The 17,609-nt window shown below is 51.6% G+C and overlaps 5 protein-coding genes across 5 annotated transcripts; 2 read left to right on the plus strand and 3 right to left on the minus strand.

Annotated features, from left to right (window-relative positions):
- Positions 1–330: 330 nt before the first annotated feature.
- On the minus strand, positions 331–1,607 carry PpBr36_07785 (uncharacterized protein; the record flags this gene model as incomplete). The annotated part of the gene is made up of 2 exons (XM_029894920.1): positions 331–1,461; positions 1,542–1,607. 2 exons carry the CDS (start codon positions 1,605–1,607, stop codon positions 331–333), a joined length of 1,197 nt encoding a protein of 398 aa, XP_029747816.1.
- A 1,014-nt stretch (positions 1,608–2,621) lies between these two features.
- Positions 2,622–4,349, minus strand: PpBr36_07786 (uncharacterized protein; the record flags this gene model as incomplete). Its single annotated transcript, XM_029894921.1, has 2 exons — positions 2,622–2,654; positions 2,724–4,349. The coding sequence occupies 2 exons, from the start codon at positions 4,347–4,349 to the stop codon at positions 2,622–2,624; spliced, it is 1,659 nt and encodes a 552-aa protein (XP_029747817.1).
- A 2,414-nt stretch (positions 4,350–6,763) lies between these two features.
- Positions 6,764–7,099, plus strand: PpBr36_07787 (uncharacterized protein; the record flags this gene model as incomplete). The annotated part of the gene is made up of 1 exon (XM_029894922.1): positions 6,764–7,099. One exon carries the CDS (start codon positions 6,764–6,766, stop codon positions 7,097–7,099), a length of 336 nt encoding a protein of 111 aa, XP_029747818.1.
- Positions 7,100–7,757: 658 nt separating this feature from the next.
- On the minus strand, positions 7,758–10,349 carry PpBr36_07788 (uncharacterized protein; the record flags this gene model as incomplete). Its single annotated transcript, XM_029894923.1, has 1 exon — positions 7,758–10,349. The coding sequence occupies one exon, from the start codon at positions 10,347–10,349 to the stop codon at positions 7,758–7,760; it is 2,592 nt and encodes an 863-aa protein (XP_029747808.1).
- Positions 10,350–12,552: 2,203 nt separating this feature from the next.
- On the plus strand, positions 12,553–17,520 carry PpBr36_07789 (uncharacterized protein; the record flags this gene model as incomplete). The annotated part of the gene is made up of 2 exons (XM_029894924.1): positions 12,553–16,429; positions 16,487–17,520. The coding sequence occupies 2 exons, from the start codon at positions 12,553–12,555 to the stop codon at positions 17,518–17,520; spliced, it is 4,911 nt and encodes a 1,636-aa protein (XP_029747809.1).
- Between the last annotated feature and the right edge of the window lie 89 nt (positions 17,521–17,609).

A 17,609-nucleotide genomic window follows, 5' to 3' on the forward strand; every position in this document is an offset into this window, starting at 1 on the left:
AGAGGGACTGCACACAAAAGAAGTTTGTTGGCGTGGTCCCATCTGGTGGCGCAGGGCATGGAAAAAAACAAGGACCAAGACACTAGATGGTACGCCGGCTCGCTACTGCAGTCTAGTCCTGATGAATCGAGAAACGACCCGGGCCTTCAACACTGGACCTTGAATCCCAGAGGGTGGTGCCGTGTCAGGGACGGATTCACTGCGTACATGTGAACCAGTTTTCGTGGATTATGACAAACGTATCAAGTGTGACCTTTTGTACCTAAAGACGCCCAAACGCCCGCAAATGCACATCACAAAAAGACCCCCGAATACCATCATCTTGCACCCTCATTCCTCCATGGCCGCCTTGGCCGCCTTCTTCTGCTTCTTCAGCTTCTCCTTCCTCTCCTTGATCTGGGCGTCCAGCTTGGCATCGTTGCTCTCTGCATCCACTTTTGCCTTCTTGCTCTTCTTCTTTGCTGGCTTCTCCACCTCGGCCGCGGCATCAACCTGCTCCTCCTCCTTCGACTGCCCATCAACAGCAGGAGCCTTCCTCTTCTTGCCCACGTTGGCCTTCTCCTTTGCCTCGAGCGCCTTGAGCTCCTCTGACCCCTCGGCAAGAATATCTTTGTCTCCGTCCAGCCACAGCTCCTCAGTCTGCCAGATGGGCAGAGCCGCCGTCTCGGGGCCCTTGAGGTACAAGGCACGCAGGTTGTCAATGCCGCGCGGGATGAATTTCTCCACGAGAGCGGTAGCCACCGCCTCGGCGTTCTCGGCGATCTGCTGAGGTGTGAAGGCCGCGTATCCGATCTTGACGGCCGTGTTTGTGCTCTGGGTCAGGTGCACGAGTGCAGCGCCGACGGCAGCTTCGATCTCCTTGGCCATCTCGCCCGCCGACTTGGCGTGCTTGACGCTGCTGCCCTGCTCCTTCTGGGCCTTCTTCTGCCCTGGCGTGGACTTGGCGCCGTCGGCCTTCTTGTCCGGCCGGTGCAGCTTCACTGGCACGGGACGCTTGGCCGTAGTCTTGAAAAAGGTCTTGCCCAGTGCTTTGGGCAGCCTGTTAATGATCCTGTCGTCGGCCAGGAACACATCGTGCTCCGAGAATAGCTTCCTCTGCGCCTCGAACGTCTTGAACTTGGCCTGAAGGTGCTTCAGGTCAACGACCCGCGTGATGCGCTTGCCCAGGGCCTCGGGGAACTCCTCGCTGGCGACGACATCCTTGTAGAAGCGCTGCGGGTCCGCGACGATCAGGCAGATGGTAGTCTCGGGGTCTGTTCGGTTGAGTGGGTGCGGCAGCGTGACACGACCAGGCTTGAGCTTGTTGGTATCGCGTACGTTGCGCTTTGTCGTCGCCGTCAGCCAGATAGGTGTCTCAGCCTCGGTGGACTCTTCGAGAAGGTTCTTCTTGTCGGCGGATGCGGCTGCTTCCTTGGCGGCCTTTTGCATATGTGACAGAAGGGCTTTTGAGGCTTTGAGGGTCTGGAGTTTTTGCGCCGAGTTTTTGTTAGCAAGAGCTGTCGGCTAGAGAATGTCGTCCATGGGGTATTCAACTGGCTAACCTGCTCAGAAGAAATGGGCACCACTGAGGTCTCCCCCTTCTTGGCGACTGGTAGTGACTTGCCCATGTTGAAATCTTTGTGCTGGGAGGATGGGGCGAAAGATTTGGAGTTGGAGGGTGAATAACGCTGTATTGTCGCGATTTTCTAAGGCGCAAAAACAGCTGCAAGCAATCTTCAAGTCAAGTGTGGGGGTTGGAGCGCTTCAGGGAACTTTTTTTTTTCTGCCATAAAGCGGTGAAAAAGCTGCAACCAGGATTGGTGGCCGCGCTCCGCGTTATGTGGGGCCGAGCGGAACCGGTAATTGCGGGTCAATCGCCGACGAAGGGTCTCGATCGCGTGAATGAAGGAACGCGACATGATCCGTGATCAGGATTTTATCAATTATGAAAGTACCGACATGCCACCGTAAGCCAGGCTTCATGAGCCGGAGCAAACCTCATTTCAAAGAATGGATTGTTTGGTGCCCGATATGCATTCTCAGAGGCGGGCGCGAATAAATTCGGAATGCCGGTGTCCGTAAGGGCGAGTAACTTCACCAGGGTACAATAAATACTATGTGAGCAGGATTGGCTCAGGAAATCCCATGCGCCGTGTCTAGAAATAATCAATGCCAAATCATGACGACATTGCCAATTCCATAACAGCCAATTTGTTATCACAACAGGGCAAGATAATCGGCCCCGCCCTGGACTAAACGAATCCATGCTGTCCTCAGCCAACAGCAGGAAGCAACGATATGGGCGCGACTTGAAAACATTCCAGATATACTTCTTTGTTGATTAACTGAAAGCAAACACATATATGCAAAGGCACCGCAGTGTATAGACACAAAACCCATCACCAGAAAACGACGCCTAGCGCTATGCTAACAAGGGAAAAAGGCATTATAGACAAGGTAAAGCTCAACAGGAAAATAAACCCGATAATAGACCCAGGGATATGGAGGAAACGCCGAGATGACCACGACTTTTGAGACGGGCTCTGTAAAAATGAAAACAGGGGTATCGCCGCCAACGAAAATGGAAAAGGCCGGCCCTATAAACAAAAACAACGAAAAAAAACAATGTGAAATTGATATTTTCAAGGAGTCTTAGGCCGTTTCCAATAGTATTGCTATATTTAAAAAAAAAAAAAACAAGTCAGCTTGTGATACCGGTGGATTGCAAGAGAATCCAAACGAACCTTGTGTTGCTTCCTACAAGCCCTCAAGCTCGGCTTCCGCATGCCGTCAGTGACCGCAAGTCTGCGGAATTCATCCTCATCCTTCTCTGGCATGTAATAGTACTCGCTCTCGAGAGGCTTGCCGGCAGCATCCTTGCCTTGCCTCGGGATGGTGCCAACGCATGCGATCTGTTCTTCTATGATGTGGCGTAGCACGTTCTTGCCCAGCTTGCTATCCCGCTTGACATCGGCAGGCAGATGGCTCAGGATGGCTGAAAGGGGTGTTGACTGCAGCCGTGAGTAAGCAAGCTGGTTAACAACGTGGTTGGTGATGGTCGGCACGTCAAAGGCGGATAGGTCTAATGCCGGCTCGGCAGCAGGAGCGGGTGTCCCTCTGCTGCTGCCGGGTGCCGGGGTGGTCTCTGTGCGCTTGCTGCTGGCCCTGGCCTGAGCCGGGCTGGGTGATGATGCGCGCTGAGTTTTCCGAGATGCTCCAGTGAAAACAATGGCGGTGGATAATGCACCTGCAGCAGCAGTGACTGCAGTCGTTCCTTTGCTGTTGGCGAGGGGTCGGCGTGCAGCATGCGGCGACGGCCGGGAGACCTTGGTAGGGCTACCCGCGAAAATGGAGGCCATGCGATCAGACAGGTTTGCACCGAAGGGACCAAAAGAATGCACGATAGGATCGTTCTCCTCATTAGGGTCATTTTCCAGATCATCATCCTCAGGATCGCTGAGATCACTCGAATAGCTCTTGTTAGTGGCTTCGGTCATGAAGCTTGCGTTGGCGTCCTCTAACGGCAGCTTGGGAAGCTCTTGCTCGTCTTCACTGCTCGGGTCCTCATATATTTTGATCCGGTCGTTAGACAGAGCGGCGAGCGAGCCTAGGCTGGTAGCAAACTTCTGGGTCGGCGACTCCGGGGAGACCATTCGCCTTTGCCGACGCAACGGGCTGGATTGTAAGCTTCCAGCGCCATTCCTAGCCGCTCTTGGACGTGTCGGTGAATCCTCCCAGGACGAATCTGATAGATTTCCCAAGCTATCAGCCCTCTTGGGCCATTGTATCAGGACACGAGCGTCCTGCACATCAATCATGATATCGGCTGACTCTGTCTCCGACGTGAACGTATCTCCCTTTGCAAGCTCCCATGTCCGACCTTGGCAGTGCACCTTTAGTCCGTTCCAACCACTGCAGACAATCTCAATTTTATTCTGATCCGGCGGTGATGCGGCGGATATATATCGTGCCTTGACGTGGACGCGGCTGATGAGGCGGTTGGCGGACAGCTGGTAGTGGGATGAGTTGCTAGATCGGCCCATCAGTAGCATCTCGCCGTTTTCGTTGAGCTCGACGGTCGGGACTGCGGATAAGGGGGCCCTTTCCGTGGCTGCGGAGACGCTCCGTTGCGTGGGACGTCCGGCGACACGTGGTGGTGAGGATGAGAGGATGCCGGTGCTTGAAGTCGGCACCGGTGTCGGGTACATGTACGCTCCATTGCCGGTTGCCTGCCTCTTCACTGGCCTAGGAAGGCCTGGAGAGGAGGAGAGCGGCTCGAAGGCGGGAAGTAAAGATGCCGGGCGCTTGACTCCCGAGATTGTTGGGAGCGTGGGCTCCTCGACCCTGCTGCTTCTCGGAGAAGAGTCCATTTGATTTCCCTTTGTTCTTTTTTATAGAAGACTGTCCAGCATGTCCTGAATTGAGGCGAAACCTACGTGTGTTTCGAAGAATTGGGCGTCGGAGGTTGCGGGTACGCTGGTGAATGGCGGTGATGTGTAGTGCTTGTTGGGTGGGTGGTGGGATTCGACCAGCCCACGCCCACACGTCGTGAAGTGGTAATAAAAGCGCGTCAAAGTACTGGAAGTAAATTTTGACCGATCTCAAAGGTAGCAACGCTACTAATCGACGTAGCAATGAAGAAACGCAGGTCTGAAAGTTCGAAACAAACCGACAGTCTGCCAGGCCGGTGAACAAGATATCAGAAACAGGTTGCAGTTTGTGGCCTCCCGATTTCATGCAAATAAAATCCAAGCTGGTTCAAAACAGTCAATGGCCGCAAAAGAAGGCCAGGAAAATGGGTGTGGGGAGAATTTGGCATTTAAAGGAGCGGATCACGACAAGGCGTGGAAGTGCCCGTCGTGTAGCGTGTGCTGGGTCGGCCTATCTAAACCCCAGTCGAGACGCGATCTCTGGTGGTTGCTGCAACGAGACCGCGTTTTTGGCGTGAGTGGAGTTGTGCAGCCAGTGCACATTCATTTGACTCGCCCACCACGCGTGCCAGCCAGCACCCACCCTGCTTTCACCGAACAGGCACCGGAGCAGAGGGGTTCTTAGCTTTCAAGAATTGTGCCAAATAAGCTGCTAATCAAATGACGTATCAACGTGAATTACTTTCATTCAATTCACAAATATGAGTTTGGAAGAGACCTACAGTACAGTAGGGTGTATGAAGCGCTTTGCTTTTCTTCTTCTCCTCAGCCCAAATATTTTACTTCTTCTCTTCAAGACATATTTTTTCCTTGTACCCGTCGGCCGGTCGATCCTCTTCGGCAATTACTTCTCTTTCGCTGCCGTCCTAGCTTAGCAATTGCACAATTATGACTATGGGCGGAGCTGGGCGGAGCTGTAATGAAAGGCGCGTGTCTCTGCAGCAGCCAGCCACCTTTGTAGCGAACAAGCGGGCCGAGCAGGCAGGAAAATCGCGTCAGAAGCTCAGCATACCCCACCCATCCAGCCCGCACCACCATGATCATGGATTGCCATAGTAATCATCCGCAATTGAAGCTTTCATTTACCCCTGCAAACGCGTCTGGACTTCCAGGCCTCTCCCAGTGGATGAATACCAACCAACACTGCTGGTGATCATGATGTACGATGTTGGTGAATCGATAATTGGTCGTTACAAAGACAAAACCCTCTACACCAACATTACAGCACACTCCCCCTAGTTCCACAGTTCCCGGTCTTTTTACTCTTTGGTGTCGGATCCTGACATGCATGGCTTGGCTCTGTCCACTTTACGCGTCGGACAACATTCAAAACATGCCTGCTCAAGCGGTTTTGCGCAAACTTGAAGACATGGATCCATCAGCTCATACCGTAAAAAGGGCTCAGCCATCCATCTGCAACTCCAGCGGTTTGTCTTTCTTTCTTTCCTTTTTTTTTTCTCTTTACAATTATCAAATTAGCAATGTCGAACATATAATTCCCACGACCTGCCTACCTGATTACCTAACTACCTTCATTTCTCCACTCGATTTGCCCGGTGAGGAACAGGAACGCAGGCCGCTAACCGCTGACACTTAAGCCTAACATGCATCTAGCCTGTGCAGGTAATCGTGGTACCGGTGGACGAGTGGGGGAAAATATGCCTCATAAACCGCCAGGGATAAATGATCGAAATTAAATCTTTTTCAAGATGAATGCAATGTCCCTTGGACAACAATGCAAGTCCACCAGCCTCCCAGCCGGAGGATGTGTAACGAGCTTTCCGCCATCTTTTTTTGTCCGTCTACATTCTGTTGCTGCCAATTACTACATGCGGCATCCAAGCACACCGACATAAATTCTTACATGTTGCCAGGTGCGCACACATGCGAATGGCGGTGGCCGTTGCCAATCGGACCAGTTTCTTCTGCCGTAATTGTCTTGTCCACATCCAATGGCCGCCCAATTTCAATCTGAAGTCAGACAGGCCACGGTTGGAGTGTCGCTCCAGCTACCATTCCGCAGGGGAGGAGCTATCTAAACTTTACCCCGCCTTGGTGTCTGACCTGGGGGGAAGGCGAGTTGGATCGATTTACCTCTCTCTGATGTCAAGGGGTGGCAAGTGCTGCACGATGACCAAAAGCTCGTGATAGCTCACCGTCCCGGCATTTCAGTTTCAAGTCCTTGCAAGCTCTCAACAACAATCCTGAACGCATCATTTCACACTTCACATCATACATCATCAGTAAAACACCAAAATAAATATAACGAAAACAACCCTACCCTTGCAAACGCTGAACCTATACTTGAAAATATTATCCAAAAAAGAAATCTTGAGAGAACAAAAACATATTGAATGTACCAAGAAGCCAACCTCCCAATCAGACAAACCCCCAAACAAACCCACACACGAGTCCCAACCAATATGTCCGCCGCCCAGCAGCAGCAGCACAGGCCCTCGACCGCCGAGGCCGTCGCCGCCACCGCCGACCTCAGCGAAGCCCTCGCGTCCCCAACCACCGAGAAGCAGCAGTCGGAGCTGCAACAGGCCCCACCCCAGACCGAGTGGAAGCCCTCTCTCGACCGCCGGCAGAGCTACGCCAAGGAGGAGCACAAACGTTCGATGCAGATGAGCGCGCTCGGCGGCGACAACAGCTCCGGTGGCCAGGGGTTCACTGAGAAGCCTCAATAAATCGACCAAATCGACCGTTGTTTCTTACTGGAAAAGGGCATGCAGGAATCCACAGCAAATGTGACATTGGAAATCAAACACTCAAATGCAAGCGACCGGGTTTATTGTATGACGTTGTGTCGTCGGGTCGGGTTTTGGGGTATTTTCCGTCCTGAATGGACGTGCGACCGTAATGATACTGCTATGCTCTTTTCTCTCTCGTTCTTGTTCCCCTTGACATCGCGAGTCGCAGTTCTACATGAGCATAGCTTTGCAGCCTTCAAAATCATGCTTACATGGCCATAACATGAACCAAACAAAATGAATATATCCAATAGGAAGAATGAAATACCTGTCAAAAATGATGCAATATTCCGCGGCTACAGATAACATCACTTTTGAACATTTCCAAAGTAGACCTTGTGAATGTGTTGATCCAAAACTGCCTAACCTATGCAAAATATCCGACAATCCCACGTACCTGCCGAAGATGCAAAGCGTATTCATCATGTCCCATTCGTTAAAAGAATAACGCCATTTTTTGGGGAATATAACATAACCCTTCAAGTGCAAAACAATAGGAAACCTGGCCAAGCGTAATTGTCTACTGCCTCCATGAAGAAACACCGACAAATGAATTTCGCAGAAGCAACAAAAAGATAAAAAAAAAAAAGGATCCTCACAACCGCTTAGGTCCTCTGCCATCGTTGGACTTGAAGAATTCGCCTACAACTGCGACTGCGTATGCGATACCGAGAGCTGAACTTGCTCCAACTATGATTTTCTTCGTGATATGCCGGGATGATTTGGTCGATTTGTTGGTCTCCGACCAAGTCGAAGAGAAGTGCTCTGCAGTATGAACGGTGGTAGCTCCCTGCCCAATTCCAGGCTGGAATCTCCGTGGTGGAGGCGGCCTCTGATCATTGATAGGATCGGGATCCGGCTCATAGCGGGAAAACCCCGTCGGTGACAGAAATGCCGTCGCCGCCGAAGAAACAGTGGACGCTCCAGTCATGTCGATGGGATTGACGCGGGGGGTTTGTGTAAACGGAACTTCTTCAACGAGTGTAGTTTGGCGGCTTTTTCGAAATACCAGCAAATCGCCACTACCAGACACAATCTCGAATCCTTGATCTTGGAGAGGCGCGAAGTAGGGGAAGAACTTGGTTGGATGCGCAAGCCGCACCAATGCCTCTGATGGCGGCAGACCTGTAGTGTTATCAGACACTGTTGATGTTGTCTGGGCCATCTCGACTGTTTGTGTTGTTGGATCGTATGCCAGAACCTTGTAAGTTGTACACACAGAAGAACAAGTTGGGTTTGAATCAGACGAAGGGGCCGCAGACGATGTTGTAGAAGATGGCTGCGGCGAAGAGGCGGATGGCATTGCGTTGAAGAGATCTCTGCTCTTGGCAGCATCCGAAGCCGGAGGAGGAACACCATCAGGAATGCCGTATATCCTAGTAAAAGTAGGCCAGGTCGATCGCCCATTGCATTCGTCTGCGTAAGAAGTTTCGAGACCCAAAGGCTTGAGGGTGTACCCGTACTCATCCGCTTCTTCTTTTGAACCAGTCAGTTGGGGTCCTCGATTCAATTTGGGGGAAGAGATAATCTTGAAATCTTTACAATTCGAAAGGTTGCCGTCACGTGTCAGGCCCCATGATCTTTCATACACCTGAGGTGTGTTGTTCACGAACATGTTGCTCACGGCACGAGCGACTTTGCTGATGGGACCTTCTGAGCCAGGCTCAGTGTAGCCGATGTTCAGGGCCTTTGTTTCCCGATCAAGATCAGACTCGCTCATCTTGACATTGGTATCCCGAAGCGCGTAGCGGCCGTCAGGCTCACTGGCACGATAGCCTTGAGAGTAGTGTTCTAGGTCCGTGTACTTCTCCTTCTCCATTTGATTGGCTTCTGTAGGCTTTCCGTCGGGTTCGTTGTAGCGAAATGCGTAGTATGTGTCCAGATCCGAGTATGCCTCTTTTTCGCATGGGTTTGGAGCCAGGGGCTTACCATCGGGCTCGCAGTACGCAAAGCCCCCCTGGTAGAGATGCAAATCGGTGTAGACCTCCTTCTCGTATGGATTGGGGGCGACGTCAACGTCAGGGAAAGCCATTGCGTATAGGTGCAAATCTAGGTATGCTTCCTTTTCGTAAGGGTTTGGGGAAGTTTCTACGTCAGGATGAGCCGCAGAATAACCGGGAAGGTCTTTGTAGACTTCCTTCTCATGAGGGTTTGGCGTCTGCTTGACATCTGGCACAGGTGTGTATTGGTCAAGATCGGTGTACTCCTTCGAAGGGTCTTCAGCAACTGGAGTCCTCTCCACTAGCACTGGCTTGTACTTGTCCAGATCCTCGTACTCAGCTGATGGATTCTCAGTAACTGGAGTCCTTCCTGTCATCACCGGCTGGTACTGCTCAAGGTCCTGGTATTCCTCGGTGGGATCTTTGGGAGTAATTGGTGCTTTCTCCATGACTGGCTTGTACTTTGATAGATCATCGTACTTTTCTGAATTTGACATATTCAAGTAGCCCTTGGTGGTGACACCATTTGCATGATGCCAGTAGACATTACCACTGCGGCGGCCGTCGCTGCCGGTAGGGTCTGAATCCATACGGGGCTGAGCATATCCCTGAAGTTCCTGTTGTGTGATGGGAAATTCGGGATCAAATACTGGCGAGTAGACTAATGGGGATGGATCCGACTTTGGCGTTGACTCTACACCAGAGAATTGCGACTTGATGGCAGGCGTAGCGAGAGCATCGCCCAAAGCGGTCGGAGTTTCAACCTTATAAACCTTCCGGTTGGTGATTGGGTCGATCACATAGTCGGTCTCCGAGGACGGCAGCAGCTGCGACGATACCGTAGCCTGTGTGGGATTCTGGGCAGACGAGTCTCCCAAGCTCTGTGCTTGATTTGTTTCTGATCCAAATAGGAAGTCCTCGAGATGACCCCTCCCTGTGTTCTCGGTATTGGAGCCAGGTAGGATTCCGGTAGGAGGGCCAACAGCCTTAGTAACAGAAGCTCGCGAGGTCTGAGCGGAAGGGTAAGAGCTCGCCATGCGCCTCGGAACTTTGGTTGGCTCCTCGACTACTGGGACAGCCTCGGCGTCAAGAGAATTTGTATTCAAGCCAGAAATCTTCCTGCGCGAGTCTTTGCGAACTTCCGACTCGATAGATGGAAGCACGGCTGGACGGAAACCACGCTGTGTGATGGTCCTCAGGTGAAGGGGCGCAACTGAGCGAGATGACCGCGCGATCTTAGACAACATGTTGGATGGCAGAGAAGCTCGTCAAGAGCTACCAGAGTTGTTACCGGGTCTTTGATGATTGTGTTAGCTGGATGTCGAAAAGAATGCCCAGGTCTATTTTGACCTTGCGGGCGATCTAGGATCAAGTTGTGTGCACTGGTACATCAATTTATTGGGGCTGGCCATATGATGCAGAGAGTTTATGGCTGCCCTCGCGGTGTGCATTGATGCTAGACACAAAGTATAATAGACGACGGCTTGCAGAACTAATGTAGCCACTTACAGTTATTGTGGAGTGAAGGTATATTGTTGACAAGCAGGTGGGACTTGATGGCATGAAAGGCAGGTTAGGTATGGTAGTCTTAGACACGAGTTCTCTCGCGGTCCCAGAATGTAGGCAGGAAGCATTAGCCGAGCAGAAAAGTGGGAAAAGAAGTGGAAGTTTGGTGGAAAATACAACGTGGGTTGGAAGCCAGATCAACCGCTGAAGAGAAGATCGTGGGGAGCAAGTGGACGTAGAGGATGGCGTGTTTAGACTATCGGCTGGTCTTGTCTCTAGTCAGGATATTGGGATGGCGATCGCTCTTAGCATGGGAAGCCGGTTAGATAGAGAAGAACCCTTGCGCTGTTGGCGAAACTCACCATAGGCTGCACGCCAATTCGCCCAGCGACAAGTTGATTGATGATCGACATGCTGAAGCCAACCAGGCGCGCATTTGTGGAACCAACGCACCAAGGAGACCTACAGGATTGGCCTCAATGCTGCAGCGACTGGGGGCTATGACGTAGATCTGCAGCAGGACCCGCGGGGTAATAGCAATAAAGTCGTCTGAATGGCGCGCCGACTTATCCCGGACCAGGCATCCTCGGATGATGCAACCACCATCAAAGGAGCCCCTGACGGAATAGGAAGGAATGGATCAATAGGGGTCGGTGGCATGGCATGTTGTTACGGAAGCCAAGCAAGCCAGGGTTGCTAGGGTCATGCCGCATAGGTGGCGTTGACAGTAATCGCAGTGTTACATTATTCGGGTCAACAGAAAAGACCTCCGTGGGATTGACACTACTGTAGTCTGACTGTACTGTACCGTAGTCCTTTCATACCACGTTGGATGCCACCCATTTTGTCCTTTTCTGTTGCAGCTAAACAGAGTTCCCAGCAGATCTTTCATTCACGCAGGCATTTACAGCATCGTGAGTTTGGGGCCATAGTGGTCGCCTAGATGTAGGTAGTAGAAGATTCGTTAGCAGATAGTTCATCCTCGCATTATGATCAATCACCCGACAAGGTTGCCTTCGAATGCTAGCGCTAGTTTACCCTCAGTAGGAGTGTGTACTAGACCTAGTCGGGTTTGCCACAGCCATTAAATGACTGTCGTCAGAAATCGTCACCATCGTGACAGGCGCCGGCCCCCGCGCATGGCTGATTACCCGATTAGCTGCGGGTTAATGTCTTAGTGGACGACCCTTGAATGTGGTGGTTTCAATCTTTGCACATGGGGTACAGAGTACTGTACAGTACTGTAGCACATAAGGCGCCGGCCAAGGGTTAACATGTGATCAAGCTAGCCAGCCTTGCCAGCCCCTTTTACTTGATGGTCAGAAACAAAAATGAAATAGAAGGGATTGCACTCTGGTAGCAGCGCATCCGACAAAACCACGTGGCAGCTCGCACAGTACCATTACCGGAAACTGACCGCTCAAAACTACCGGTTCTGTAAATATGGTGATCCGCCATAATGATCAGACCGAGTTTTGAAGCTTTGGTCTGGGCACGTTTTATCGCAAGGGCCTGAGTAAGTGCCAAGGTGCCTACCCTTGCCACGGGTATTTATGGTGAGATGGTAGTATAGTAAAAGAGCCTCTTGAGTTACCACAGGAGGGGAATGCTCGGTTAGTTATTTTGCTTTCGTTTGGACTGTACTCTCTACTGTAATTACTGTAACATACCAGGTACCAAATTTTAAATCATCATTTGTTTGAGTTGCTGGTAAAAGCCTTTACACTGTGCTGATGCGTCCCCACTTTCGAAGATGGAAACGAACCCCACCATCAATTGCGTCAAGCCAGGATGCAGCATTGGTGAAGTGTGACTGACTACTTTGGCGATGCCGAGATCTGCTACTAAGTTTTGTTTTCGCTCCAAGAAACATCAGCAGACAACACAGAACACAAGCTCCCCGAGCTGTCCAAGCCTCGACAGACCGACCGCCCCTGATTTACCATGAGCCGATTTTCTGGCAAGTCCCGTGCAGGAGCTGGCGCAAAGGGATTTGCCAGTCACGCTTCTACATCCTTCGGCGCATTTGCTTCCTCGGGCGGCGGCCGTTTATCCTATCTCTTTGAGCCGCCGGACTTCTCCTCCGTATCCGATCCGAACGTCGTCGTATCTCTCAAGAACGTCCTTAAGAAAGATAGCACTACGAAAGCACGGGCCCTCGAAGACCTGGTCACCTACGTCCAATCGATAAACAGCGATGGCGGGGTCGAAGAAGCCGTCCTGGACGCTTGGGTGCAGCTTTACCCACGCACGGCCATCGACAACTCGCGCCGTGTCAGGGAGCTCGCGCATAGCCTGCTGATCGATCTTCTCAAGTCTGGCCGAAAGCGAATGGAACGCCGTATACCAAAGATTGTTGGTTCATGGCTGGCGGGAACATATGACAAGGATCGTGTCGTGGCGCGTGCTGCCAGCGATGGCTTGCAGTCGTTGCTCAGCAACGAGGAGAAACAACTTCTTTTTTGGAAGAAATGTCAGCCGCAGATTCTGGAATATGCGATCGAGGCTGTACAAGAAACGCCGGACTCGTTGAGCGACGAGAGATCGACGAGCAAGGATGATTCAGACGCGAAATACTACAGGGTGTTGGGTGCGGGGCTGTCCCTTGTCTTGGGTCTTCTACAAAGGCTGAATGCAGCTGAAATGCAGCCTCATCAAGAGAGCTACGACGAATTCTTCTCACTGGACACTGTTTGGGACTCTGCGAAATCAGGGGATTCCTTTGTCCGGCGCCAGTGCTGCCAACTGCTATGGCTATCTATGGAAAAACAAGATGCCGCCATTGAGCAACATATACCTAAAATAGCCAAGACTCTTATATCTGAATCTCTCAAGTCCAACCAAATCGGTTCTGCTTTGGAGCTTGTCAGGATTCTCACCAGGTTGACCAAGCGGCATCCGGAGATATGGGGCACCAAGAAACCACCCTTATCCAGGTTACGTCCTTTTCTCGAAAAGGGGTCGCAAGGCAGCCCTTCGCCTGCAAGCTTTTGGTCTGCCCTTGATCAGCTCTTTGAAGTTATGCCAAAGGACAACCTTGAGCCCAAGGCTGTTGCCGATGTTCTGAGGTCGGTGAGGACTGGTGTCTCAAACCGTGACGAACCTCGGAACGCTGCTGTTGATGCCTGGTCCTTCTACCTCTCCGTCTGCCGGCGACTGGTGACAGTTACCGAGCCGGCTGAATCACGCTCCGCTATTGTCGTCGAATTTGTACATCCACTCGTTGAGCATTACATTCAGCCTGCCGGCGATAGACCCTTTGCTGGGCTTGCTGCGCAGCTCGAGATTGCGGCGAAAGCAGTGCAAGTGTTGTCTATTGTTGAAGACAAGGGAATTGTCGATAGCGTCCGTGATCTGTGGACTAAAACTGTCCAAAGTCTCGGCACTCGTTTGATAGATAGCCTTTCCGAGGCATCTCAGGATTATGCAAAGGCACAGCAATTGTTAGCGGACGAAGGGGCACGCTTATTTTCTCTGATAGCTGCTCTGAAAGGATCTTCTATATCTAGCCCAACGACAACCAGCAGTGACACGGCCGTTGAGATAGCCTCGCCGCCCGCTTTAGAGTTGCTCGACGTGGCTTTGGAGACACTCACCAAAGATGCCTATCGCCCATTCGCGGCCGCGTCAATATTGGAGTCTGCCTTTACAAAGACGCCTCTTATCCTAGACGGGGAACAGGGGCTCTCTCTTGTTAAGGAACTGTTTCCGATCAGCAGTCCGACGCAAATGGAGACAATGCTATCTTCACCATCAGCTGCGTCTATGTTATCGTGCCTTCTATCACTGAACAGCATCAAATCAGTCTCTTCCCATTTTGAGCAGTATTGGAAGGCTGTCGTTCACTCGCTCCTCGCTCACCCGGACGAGAAGCTTGCTTCCAGGTGCCTGACTCGAATGGTCGCTGATGTACAAGCTGCTTCGCTTGCTTGTCAGGAGGAATCACTCCAGAAATATCTCGGGAGTAGCTGTCTTGGATGTGCTCAAGGAACAATGGAAAGGTGGGAACTTTTCGAAACGTGCTTCACATTTGACGTTTTGGCTTCAGATGTGGCTGGGCAGATTGCCAAAAACATTCTGGACCTATTCAACAACTCCGAACCTGCTACTATCGAGTCGGCTCTCAAGGCTTTGGACATCATCGCTCACAGGAAGCCTGCTCTCCTGTCACAAGATGAAGATTTACATTTAGCTCTTATCACGAAGCTCCTGACCCTCGCCGAAATCCCCAACGACCGAATCTCTAGCCATGCTGCGGGGATCAGGCTTCTGTTGGAGACGCACAACAGCACCGACGGCGGACCTCAGCTGGTGAGGATTATTCAGGAGAACCTCGAAACAGCTGGGCCTGCTTCGCTTGGGATTGAAACCTTGGTGCAACAGGCGTCCAAGATTTCCAAGATGGCGGACGTGTCGATTGAGCAGCTTTTCCCAAGCACCACGATTTGGTTTGAAGAACTTGCTCAGTTCCTTCAGGGTAGCCTCAACCCATCGCTTTCCCTCACCAACAACCTCGGAGGCGTATACTTTTTGGCAGCAGCTACGGCACCACAGCAATCTCAACCCTCTCAGCGCGACCGTCAAGGCTTGGCCGTGCCTGCCAGAATGGCAATCTACACCAAGAGCCTTCTCGCGTTGGGATTCAAGATAGACATGCTGCCTGTCGAGTTTCAGGTTGAGCTTTTATGCTTACTCTACCTTTCTACTCTTGTAGTATCTGACCAAATAGTCCTTATGGAAGATGGCAAGCTGTGGGGCTCGCTTGCCAAGTCGGAAGATCTCATGAACGCAGAGAAATTTGTCACGTCTGCACGAAGGGTGTTGAAAGAAATGCTAATGTGTCCACAAAGCGAGAATGTGGAAGACCCGCATCTTTCTGGACTTTCCGGGAATCTAATAAAACTTCTCCTCACGCAAGCAAGAACGTTGTCCCCGCTGGCAATATACAGCGCAAGGGCACTTGGTGAGATTCTTCAGGCTCTGGCTGAGGAGCATGGCTTCAAGCCAGCCCAGCAAGAAGAGTGGATCTCTAGTCTTGATGTTTTCAGAGCGACGCCCGCCACAGTATTGCCTTGCATCGCCATACTCACTGGATACGGGGAGCTCCTTGTGTCATCCAGAACCATCAACACTCTGCTTAACCGTCTTATTAGTGACGTTGCCGGGTCTAATGCAGACTCGTTGCAGACTCTGTTGACGCTAATCCTCCTCGACGCCTGCTTATCGGTCTACGGGGCTGATGCGTTGCCTGTCGCTAACAACCGCCTGGTCTTCGCTATCAAGCAGATTACGTCATGGTTCGAAACCCCGGAAACGATCGGAAGCAAGACTGCTACAGAGACATGTCGTGTTTTGACGCGCCTTTTGCCGAACATCAAAGACGTGTACGGATCTTATTGGGAGAAGACGCTGGACTTCTGTAAGCATCTCGGGGATAGAGCAGCCAATGAGGCTGGGGATCGGAGACTGCCTTACGTGCATGCGTCACTAAAGCTCATCGGCGTCCTGGAATCGTTGGATGAGCCAAACGACGATCTTGAGGATGCGATACATGCATTCTCAGAACACAAGAGAAAGCATTTGATAAGTCTCCTTCAACTGCAGGAGAGTTCTACCTCGCAGCCTGCCGAGATAGTCAACTCCTTACTCTGCAGACAGGTCGATTGCTTGCCTCCAGGAGACATTGCCGAGCTTGGAGATGTCTATGGGTTAGTGGATTCAGCATCGAGAGATGTGCAGAGTGCTGCATTCAATCTCCTTCATCGAGCGATACCGCGGGCACAAGAGAAGCTCTCGGTGGATATTGTCTTGGAAAAGAGTGGTAAGTCGAGTCTCTGCTTGCCGTCTTCTTGCTTGAATGACTCGTTGACTAACATAGCGGCAGATGTTCGCCTGCCCGACGAACTCTTGTCTCTTCTTCTTGATCCTCCAACGCTCGAGGCTTTCCACGATGACCTTATTGCAGGTTTTCCGACCCCAGTTCGAAGCTATTTCCTAGCGTGGCATCTCATCTTTGATGCTTTTTCTGCTGCTTCATTCCCACTACGCAATGCATATACCGAGAATCTCAAAGCAAACAACTCCCTGGAACCGATGCTCAACTTTACTTTTGACGTCCTCGGCCACTCGGCCGCACATCCACTTAATTTGAACCAGGCCCATCTTGTAGATAGAATTTCATCTTACGATCTTCAAGCGGCCGAGGCGGAACCAGACGAGAAAGCAATGCAGTGGTTGCTTGTCCACGTGTACTACCTCGCCCTTAAATACCTTCCAGGGCTGGTCAAGGGGTGGTACATCAATTGCAGGTCAAAACAAACACGCATTGCCGTTGAGAGCTGGACAATGCGCTACTTCTCACCCGTCATCATTTCTCAAACTCTAGACGATGTTGCCAAATGGGCAGACGAACAAGAGCCTCCGGCCGAAGACGAGAAGGAGCTCATCATCAAAGCTAGCAAGCTCTCGCGCGAAGTTATTGTCGGCTACGAGGTTGACGATCTTCAGGCATCCATCTCGATACGACTTCCTCCAGCCTACCCTCTTGAGCCGGTGTCGGTGGCGAGCGTCAATCGCGTGGCAGTCAACGAGAAGAAGTGGCAGAGCTGGCTGATGACGACGCAGGGAGTCATCACATTCAGCAACGGCAGCATCGTGGACGGAATTGCGACTTTCAGACGGAACGTCATTGGGGCAATGAAGGGCCAGACCGAGTGTGCCATCTGCTACAGCATCATCTCGACGGACCGCCGGGTGCCGGACAAAAGGTGTGGGACGTGCAAGAACCTGTTCCACCGGGGCTGCCTCTACCAGTGGTTCCAAACCAGCAACCAAAACACATGTCCGCTATGCAGGAACCCCATCGACTACCTTGGGGCTCCGGCGCGGAGAGACCAAAGCTGGGTGGACTAGGAATGATTCAAATGAATCACAAAAGTGCCTTTTCGCTTCAAAAGCAATGTTGAGATTTGGACTGATGTACTTTCGTAGTGGTATAAAAT

The sequence above is a fragment of the Pyricularia pennisetigena genome, chromosome 1, assembly GCF_004337985.1.
Source record: "Pyricularia pennisetigena strain Br36 chromosome 1, whole genome shotgun sequence".
NCBI classification, from domain to species: Eukaryota; Fungi; Ascomycota; class Sordariomycetes; order Magnaporthales; family Pyriculariaceae; genus Pyricularia; species Pyricularia pennisetigena.